A 9,518-nucleotide genomic window follows, 5' to 3' on the forward strand; every position below is an offset into this window, starting at 1 on the left:
TTCCGTCTAACAACATGTTTACTTGATATCATATTGAAAGATCCATCCATGGGACTTACAAGGTCGTTTACTAATATCTTTTTTGGGTTTAATGTCGTTAGCGTAAGAAACTTAAATGATGCCGACCGAATTTGCGTTGTTGCTCCGCTGCGACACAACTTTTGTTACCTAGTTAATTACTATTACTGACGTATGTTCCGTCGGTACTCCCTTGCCTAAAACTACCCATTTCCATCAGTAATCCATTGGTAACAATTAGTTTGGACACATTTACTAATCTGTCGACGAAAATCTATCGGTATATTGATAATAAGGTAAAAGACTTTACAATATCGTCAGTGATCCATTACTAACTGACTTCGCCATTACCCATAGATAGTAAGTTGTCATAGGCGAGGTTATTTGCTACTTCGACGGCGAACCTCTTGTTAAAGGTTGTTGTCACTAAGACACTTTGTTTTATTATGATAAGAGTTAATTAACTTTAGAAAAAAAATGTTAAAATCAGATTTAAGCTTGTTGTCACTAAGACACACGTATTTTTTTAAAAAACAAAAAAAATACGTGTGCATTAATTAATTAGCAATTATAATGGATGGTGTTTAAAATCTTGATGGTTGTATAATTTTGAAGATATGTGCACCTTTCTCCGCCGTCCGTTGGCAGGGCACCACCGAGACCACCAAAAAGAAAAAGAAAAGAGTTTCTAAAACTACTACCCTCCTCCCACTTGTCACACACACTCAACTCCTACTCCATAATTAACCATTACTCTTACTAAAAACTAGGACAACTTCAACTACAAGATCACAACCCAATCCATTACCATTTCCTCCATTAACCTTCGATCATGGCTTGTTCTGATGATCAACAACCAAATTTTAAGCATTTTTGTAGGGTTTGCAAGAAGGGTTTCATGTGTGGAAGAGCTTTGGGTGGCCATATGAGAGCTCATGGTGTTGGGGATGATTTTGAGAATCTTGATGACGGAGATGATACAACCGCCGACTGGGACTCGTCGCTTGTTTCGTCTCCCGAGACTGATGAGGAGGATGAAGATGGTTATGGCCGCCCTGTAGGTGGTGGGGGAGGAGCTAGGTGGTGTAAGAGGAAGAGAACTTCTAGGGTTTGTGCTAGCGAAAGCGAAGAAGACATCGCGCTAGCCAAGTGTTTAATGGCGTTGTCGAACACTAGGGTTGATTTGATGGAAACGGAGGCACAAAAGAGAAACTCTATTTACTCACCGGTGTTTTTATCAGGTTTTGGAAAGCCTCCGCCAACTTTAGACAAAGCCAAAGGGGTCGTGACAACCACCACGACCCCTAAAGGTAGTTTGAATGTAAAGCATGTAAAAAAGTATTCAGTTCACATCAAGCATTGGGTGGACATAGGGCGAGTCACAAGAACGTTAAAGGTTGTTTCGCAACCCGAAATGACCAGTTTGATGATACCCTAGCAGATGAAGATGTTATCACCCATAACGATTTTAAAAATACAAGTACCTACCAAACAGAACGTGAACCTAGCACAGGTTCAATCGCGTTGGCAGGGCGAAAGTCAAAGGTGCATAAGTGCACCATTTGTAGTCGTGTTTTCGCATCCGGTCAAGCCCTAGGTGGCCACAAAAGGTGCCACTGGCTGACCTCTAACTACACATCAAAAAACAATTACGTGGGCAAGTTAACTTTTCATGAACACATTGAACAACTTCATCAAAGAGCTTTAGCTATACCTAAAGAACTCGATCTAAATCTTAACCTCCCGGTTTCCGGCAACAACACCACCATAACACGTCACGAACCACATGTTCCTGTGAATGCGAAAGAAGATTATAAACATCAAGGAAACAAAAGCAATGGCGATCAAGATGGTCATATTCCGTCAGCAACAATCGAGAGCATAGATGGTGAAGGTGAGAGTAAGATGAAGTTGGCAAAACTCAGTGAGTTGAAAGACATGAATAATACAAATGGGAGTTCATCTACATGGTTACAAGTTGGGATTGGTTCAGTTACTAATGTGGCTCCTGACCCATAACTTATATACATATTTTTTTCTATTGTTTACCAAAAATCTTATACCAAAACAAGTATATATGTGATGAAAGCTGTAATTAACGTTGTTATATCTTATGTATATTTATTTTTAACAAGCGTGTAAATAACATTTCAGTGAAATATATAAAATAAATGTACTACTGTACTATTTAGGGCAAGCACCCACATCACAGTAGACGAACCGCGACAGCATTTGTCATACATGTTGTAATCAAGCCAGAAACTTCATGAGCGGGTCTCTCTCGTCCCGATCAATAGGGTTGTGAATGAGTTAAATTGGTCATGAGCTATGTGAGATCGACTTGTCAAAATTTCAACTGAGCCAAGCTTAAACAAGTTTAAGCCTAAAAATAAGCTTTTTATAATAAGCGTGTCCGAGTCCGAGCTTGACGTATCCGGCTCGCAAGACTCAACAAACCTATTCTGCATATAAATTTTATGTTATTTTGAAAATAAGTATGTATGTATGTAATGTAAGGAACTATAATTAACTTTGTTATATCTTATGAATATATGTTGGAACAAATCTGTAAATGATAGTTTAATTGTAATCATAAATAATAAATGTACTATATTATTATCACCCTACTTAAGTAACACAATATAGGAGTGCAAATGATGTATGCCGTTCGAGAGCTACTCAAGATCGGTTTGTAAAAAACTTGAATTGAACGAAGCTCAAATCCAAGTTTCCTTTACCGAGTTCGAGTGGGCTCACGAGTTTAAATGAGCATATTACTTATATAAAACTAGTTAATTTATTAAATATAAAGTAATAATAATATATAAATAAAAAATAAGTATAAATATACGTAAAATATAAATAAATAAAAAAGTTATAAACAAGTCAAGTCAAGCCAAAGCCAAAGCCAAGTTTGAGTTCTAGCAATGAAACTCTAAACAGCTTGACTCGTTTAAACCTTGTGAAAACTTACATGGGAAAAAAGGTATCAGAAATTAAAGGAGTTAAAAGAAAGTAAATGGCAATGCATCTTCATTCTTCATTTGTTCATCATATATTTCTGGTACAGAGATTTTCTTTCGTCTAACGCGAATTCAGGTAAATTAGTTTACAATCTTTCTTTGTTTGTTTAGTCCTTATAATAATAATAATAATAATAATAATAATAATAATTCTGGTTCGTTTTCGGATCTGGGTAACTTTAATTAGCCTTAATTCTTATGTATAACCCTAATTTTTTCCAACTAATTTTGCAGTAATTCTTTCTTTTGGCTTATTTTTGTTTTCCCTAATTCATGGGGCTTCCGTAACACGATAAGACATGATTACATGACACGATTGGGTCTTTCTTTATTTTCCCAAACACGAACACCAACCTGTTTAGGGGCACACGATGATAAATGTCGAATATGTAGGGGTGTAGACCCAAACCGGACCACCCGTTTCCCGGCCCTATTGTAAATAACCGGGTATGGGTCTTACTCGGTTTATGTAAAGAGTTAATGGTCAGAGACCCTACCCGGACTCCTTTAGTGGTATACTTAGGGCCTGGGAACTGACCCTATCGTAAATAACTGGGTCGGGTCTCGCGGGTATTACCCTGTTTATGCTCATGCTCACCCCTACCAATATGTAATGAAACAAAAGTTGCCGAAAATTCATCAAGTTTTAATTAATACCTAATTCTTAACGTATTTGAAATAAAAATCCATAAAAGTCTAAAATCAAATCATAACATCCACTACATAGGGCATATATTTTATTTTTTAAGATAAACGAAAAAAAATGTAACCATGTTTAAACGGGTCATTAACAGGTTAACGGGTGTTTAACCTGTTTAGACATGAATTTAAACAGGTATTAAACGAGTCGACCTGTTTAAGACACGAAACCTGTTAAGCCCAAACCCAAACTAGTTAAACCCCGTGTCGTGTTGTGTTAATAGATCCATGTTGTGAATACACAGGGTTAAAGAACATACAATGAAACAATCCAAAGACCCATTTGAGGTGGCTGCAGATGAATCGCCGCCTGATTCACCAGTCGGTCATGCAGACGCTGAAACTCAAGATCCAGCCGTACAACCCGCTGTTAGTTCACAGGGAGCTGACGTTGATAATAATATTCATCCTTCAAACCAGGAAAAGGCAACAGTCAAATCGGCCTCCACATCAGCAGCTGGGAAATCTGTTAAGGGCAAAGAAGATGATGATGAGGAAGAAGAGGAGAACATGGATGTTGAACTTGGAAAGTTTCCGTCTTCAAGTGATCCAACCAAGTTGGCCAAGATGCAGTAAGTTTTGATGCGTTAATGTCGTTTTAATTGTACATCATGTGATTTTTGGTTGCATACGTTGAAATGAACTTAGGCCTGTAAATGAATACTTCAACTGAACAAACGATTGAACATGTACAATTAACGAACCGAGTTTTCATGTTCGTGTTCATTCTCATTAAGAAAATGAATGTGTTTGTGGTGGTTTAGGTTCGTTTATGTTTGTTCGTTAAAACTGTAAACCAACGGCCTGCAGACGTAAATTGAACGAATATAATTGAACATAGATAAATGAACTTAACTGAGCGAAAACCAATTTGATGTAAATGTGAACAATGTGTTGGGCCCTTGGTTTAAAAAGGTGCGCCCGAGGCGTTTTTGAAAACGCCTTATTTTACGTAAGGCGCTAAAATACATGAGGCGCCCTGAGGTGACACATTAGCTGGCGAGGCGTGAGGTGCTTGAGGCAGCGCCTCATGTGATTCAGTCCAAATTAGAGTGTTTTGCAACTTCATTATTACTTTTCACTATACCTTTTACTTTTTACTCTAAGAATTAAAGTGTTTTGCAACTTTTAAATATGTTTTTATAATGTTTAACCTACGTATTAAGTATTCATGCTTAGTTTTACAAATATGTTTTATCTTTATGATTGATTTTCAAGTAAAATATGTCATGTATAATTAATTTTTAGTAATTTTTATATTGAGCGCCTCACATACGTGAAGCTCTCGCTTCGCGCTTCGGATTTTTGAACCAAAATGCCTCGCCTCGCCTAACGCTTTTTTAAACCAAGGTTGGGCCTAAAACATTAAATGAGTATGTTAATAAACATCAACGAACGGAAGTTAAACAGCCGTAAACTGACGAACATAAATGAACGTAACCGAACAAATGTAAACGAATTTAGTCAAACATTCACAAACATAAATGAATGAACGACACGTGGGTTAATGTTCGTTCGCGTAACCAAATCCTTAAACTTACAGGCCTAATAAAATCCTTTTATTCAAAGGTGGCAGTTTTAGATAAGTTAACTAATCCTAAGTCATTTTGGGTTATATTTTTATCTTCAATGGGTCAAAACAGTTACAATTTAAAACTTAGCTAATGTGACCGGAGGTATTATAAATGCTTACCACCTTTAGAATCACTTTATACAAAGTATCTGTTGTAAATAATATAGAATCTGTAATCGTATTTGATACTTTATTTGTTTATACTTTAGTATATGTGATCGTATGTCAGGTATTAACGTCAAAGTTAATATTGTTATTTTTGCAGGTCTATTTTATCTCAATTTACTGAGGATCAAATGAGTAGATACGAATCTTTTCGAAGATCTGGGTTTCAGAAATCAGTCATGAAACGGGTATCACTTTCTTCATATTCTTTTTTCAGTCACAATACTTTTCAACTTGTAATATGTGTCATCAAGCATTCATTTGTTATGTTGTGCCCGTAAATGCAGTTACTAGGCAGCATTACAGGGAGCAATAAAGTCTCAATGCCCATGACCATTGTGGTATCTGGAATCGCAAAGATCTTTGTTGGTGAACTTGTTGAAACAGGTATAAAGGCGCCGATATATTTTTTTTATTTTACATAACGCATTAATTATGTTTGAGATGAAAACACTTGTTAATAAGTAAATTGGTCTAAATTGACACGTCTGATTGATGATGACTTTGCAGCAAAGGTAGTGATGAAAGAAAGAAAGGAGAGTGGTCCAATCAGACCGTGCCACATACGTGAAGCATACAGAAGGCTTAAATTAGAAGGCAAGATACCAAAAAGATCAGTTCAGAGGTTGTTCCGGTAGACATTTTGTTTTCGTTTATGTTAGTCGTCGTTTTAAGATTTAGAAACATGTGTGTGATGCTTATCGTAGAACCAAATGATAGCTTTGTTGTAGAATTGTTGTAATGTGATTGACTGGATTCAGTGTGACTAGAAAACATGATGGTTTTTCTTTAGTATCGGTATGTATTTTAGTTTTATATGGTTTATAGCTTATATATGCATCTTTTATGTGGTTGGCGATTATTAATTATTAATACTTGCATTTAGTTTTGACATAGACGTCAAATAATCAGTAGATTTAATATGTTATTTTTATTTATTACTATTTTTTTGGATATTGGATTTTAATAATCCCAACTTTGACTTAGTGACCAGCGTTAAGCCCAACTTAAGATGTAATTTCAGACAGTCCTAAATTTCAACCTAATACATATTTTTCATGTTATTGAAATGCTAACGGGATTACTTTTTAGTTGGTATGGAATTGCTGGAGGAAAGTAGGTTGAAAGTCGGGACTGCCAGAAAGTACATTTAAGTTGGGCTTAGCGTTGGTAATTTTTCAAAAAGGTTTTTCATATTCTTTTGGATTCATCTTGCTCGTTCTTTTCAATTATCCATTATGTTTGGATTATCAAACCATGAACAAAATATTAAAAGCTTCACAATAGTAGATTTTGAGGCATTTTTAGAAAGGATGATATTGAAAGAGGGCATGGTTGGTGTTCTTGTTTAAAAAGAAACTAAATGATGGGTAGATTTTGTGAGTGAATAAGAGAGAGGGTGTGTTTTTTGGGTGTTAGAAGAAACACTAATGGTTTGTTTGATTGGATGGAATCAATGTGATTTTAAGGGAATTGGAAATTAAATTTCATTCCTTATTATGTTTGATTAGCTTAAAATTTAGAATTTGAATTGATTTCCAACCAAATCCTTTAATCAATTGAATTCACAACCCTTCCATGTAAGGAAAGTTTGGAAAATCAGTATAATGTTTTTAATTTTACCTAAATAACCCTAGCAAGTTGTAGAAATTGTTGCTCGATGTTATCATAGTGTCCACCATCATCGGCATTTTTTTTAACCACCATCACCAACATAACTCCGGCGGGACCTGAACCATGTTTTTTCGGCCAAATCTGCAGCGAACCCCTATTTTTCTTTCATCTATTTAGATTGCTGTGTTGGTCGGTGATTAACTTCAATGTGAACAGACGACTTTTGATTGCCGATTCACGTTTTCGCAATATAGGGTTTCAAGCACAATAGCTTTATGCGCTTGAGAAGAGAGAGAAGGGGATTAAAGCGAGGGTGGAGCTGACGATAGCGTGGTCGGCGGTGACATCATATAAGAAGAGAATGAGCCGACGAGGGTTAGTTTTAACAAAGGTAATTTTGTCCCTTTTGCTATTTTCTCATTCCAATCAGATTAACAAAATACATAACCAAACACACCAATTCAAAGGAATCCATCAAATTTAAATTCCAATTCCGAATCCTTAGCAAATTCCAATTCCTAAACAATCCACAAACCAAACGGGGCCTAAGTGAACTTATAATGATCAAGTTAGCATTTCATCTATATATGGATATGTAGCCAAGTGGTTCAGGGGATTCACTAGTTACTCCTGCAATATTTCTATCGTGAACTCGTTACAAGAAGGGAAATGGGGGGGGAGGGGGGTTCTTCTCGTAACCGCCCTCTGCTGTGAGAATCAGTATTGATTGTTAATAGATATGAGTGGGTGGAGTTGGATGCTCGTTACCGTTGGTTTTGCATCCTATTTATAGCCGAAGAGGTAGAGAATATTTGGCCAGGCTATCTCCATCAATCGAACCTTCTATTCTTTGTGACCAAGCATGTTTATGATCTCTGATTGGTTGTGACATCTAGCAGGTTGGATGGTTGTCCCTTAAGGTTACAACGTTGGCCTCTCCTGATAAGCTTGACATTCGCTTGTTGTCTTTTCTGTACTGTGTCTCCCTAAAGGGTTCTTGCGTTGTGATTGGTTGTCTGATTAGCCGTTGCATACTATGCTCTTTCAGCATACAGATACCCTCCAGGTTAAGGTTTTTTCGCGCTTGTGGGGAGTGTAGGTCCTTGCCGCTTCCGCAGGCTAATTGAAGGGCCTTACCTCTACATGTGTTTTTGGAGCCAGTTTTTGTAACATTCGTTAATCTTCAAATCTGAAACCCGACCCATTTTAAAATTTTTGGATCCTCTTTTATTTTTAATTGATATGTTTATTGATTAATAATGTTATTACAATGTTATTAGTTAATCCCAAGTTTCATTTTGGTGTATTTTATTGCCTTTATCGTTTTTAAATCAAGTCCAGGGGTGTAAAGTGTCAAATTACTAAAATCTGGTGAAAACCCACCAGTCGCGTACACGACGGGCTTGTCCTCAAACCTGTTGCGCTATGCGACAAGATCATAAACTTTGCGAACGAAATGCGGGCTGCGCTATGTGACCAAGCAAACCCTTTTCCGTAGCGTAGAGCGACACAACTCGTTGTTACGATTTCTCTTGTTTAATCTTCCATTAACTTGTTTAAACACCAATTCAAACGATTTCAAAGGTGTCTTAACTCAGTTTTATGATAATAAACACGCCTTAACTCTCAATTCTTTGTTTCAACAAGCAATTGATTTTAATTAATAAAATCAAAGCTATTCAAGACTCATTAAAAAAGTTTAACCAACTCAATTCTTTTGAATTATCCCTGGCACAATTCCTTTATAAATAGAGCTCCTTTTAATTTCTTCCATCTTCGTCACAACTCAATTTTACAAAGTTATATGCTTTTTATCTCAAATTAGTGTACTTTGTCAGCTTTAACTCCTTAAAGTCAACCATTTCAAGTCAAGACTTTTCTTTATTCTTCGTTCCTTTTCTCGGGTAATTATATTTGCTTTTCTACTGTTTGTTATAATCTTTTAGAACATGATGCTATGTTAAAAATTTAGGTTAACAATAGTGTTGGTTCATCAAAAAGAACTTGACTTGCTTATGCGACCTGTGCAGTTATAGTTTGGTATTCTTCATCTTTAAAGATCTAAAACTAACATTTTTCTTATTCAAACCTTAAAAATAATGTGTTTGTAAAATCAGAACCAAAGGCGATCTAAATTCGAGTTTGTGTCCAATAAAACACAAACTACTCGCTTAAAAATCGATTTTCTACATTTGGGCTCGTTTCGAATTTTTCGCTAAACGTCCGTCTTCTTTAACATAATTAAAACATATTTCGTTCACAAAATTTTATAAAATACTTTAAACTAACCTATCTAAAAGTCATTCTTTTAAAACATAATAACTAATTATAGGGAAATATATATTTTTCTTTCAAGTATTTCAAACTTTGAACCAAATCCATGTCTTTTACTCGTTCTTTCATTTTCTATGAACATTAATTTTTTT

General features: G+C 35.8%; 2 protein-coding genes across 2 annotated transcripts; both read left to right on the forward strand.

Moving 5' to 3' along the window:
• The first annotated feature begins 850 nt into the window (after positions 1-850).
• LOC143546719 (zinc finger protein ZAT9-like) lies at positions 851-2,037 on the forward strand. The gene is made up of 2 exons (XM_077038326.1): positions 851-1,328; positions 1,376-2,037. Exons 1-2 carry the CDS (start codon positions 851-853, stop codon positions 2,035-2,037), a joined length of 1,140 nt encoding a protein of 379 aa, XP_076894441.1.
• A 1,960-nt stretch (positions 2,038-3,997) lies between these two features.
• LOC143546721 (transcription initiation factor TFIID subunit 11-like) lies at positions 3,998-6,273 on the forward strand. Its single transcript, XM_077038328.1, has 4 exons — positions 3,998-4,312; positions 5,579-5,666; positions 5,766-5,865; positions 5,989-6,273. Exons 1-4 carry the CDS (start codon positions 4,002-4,004, stop codon positions 6,114-6,116), a joined length of 627 nt encoding a protein of 208 aa, XP_076894443.1. The 5' UTR covers positions 3,998-4,001; the 3' UTR covers positions 6,117-6,273.
• The last annotated feature ends 3,245 nt before the right edge of the window (positions 6,274-9,518 follow it).

This window comes from Bidens hawaiensis, unplaced genomic scaffold (assembly GCF_021521415.1).
Source record: "Bidens hawaiensis isolate Kalapana, Puna unplaced genomic scaffold, B.hawaiensis_p1.1 tig00014429_1, whole genome shotgun sequence".
NCBI classification, from domain to species: Eukaryota; Viridiplantae; Streptophyta; class Magnoliopsida; order Asterales; family Asteraceae; genus Bidens; species Bidens hawaiensis.

Coding starts and splice junctions, on each gene's coding strand:
- LOC143546721 (XM_077038328.1), top strand. CDS start 4,002: ATGAAACAATCCAAAGACCCATTTGAGGTGGCTGCAGATGAATCGCCG. Junction 5,667..5,765: donor AGAAATCAGTCATGAAACGG/GTATCACTTTCT, acceptor CCGTAAATGCAG/TTACTAGGCAGCATTACAGG. Junction 5,866..5,988: donor TGGTGAACTTGTTGAAACAG/GTATAAAGGCGC, acceptor ATGACTTTGCAG/CAAAGGTAGTGATGAAAGAA.
- LOC143546719 (XM_077038326.1), top strand. CDS start 851: ATGGCTTGTTCTGATGATCAACAACCAAATTTTAAGCATTTTTGTAGG. Junction 1,329..1,375: donor AACCACCACGACCCCTAAAG/GTAGTTTGAATG, acceptor GTTCACATCAAG/CATTGGGTGGACATAGGGCG.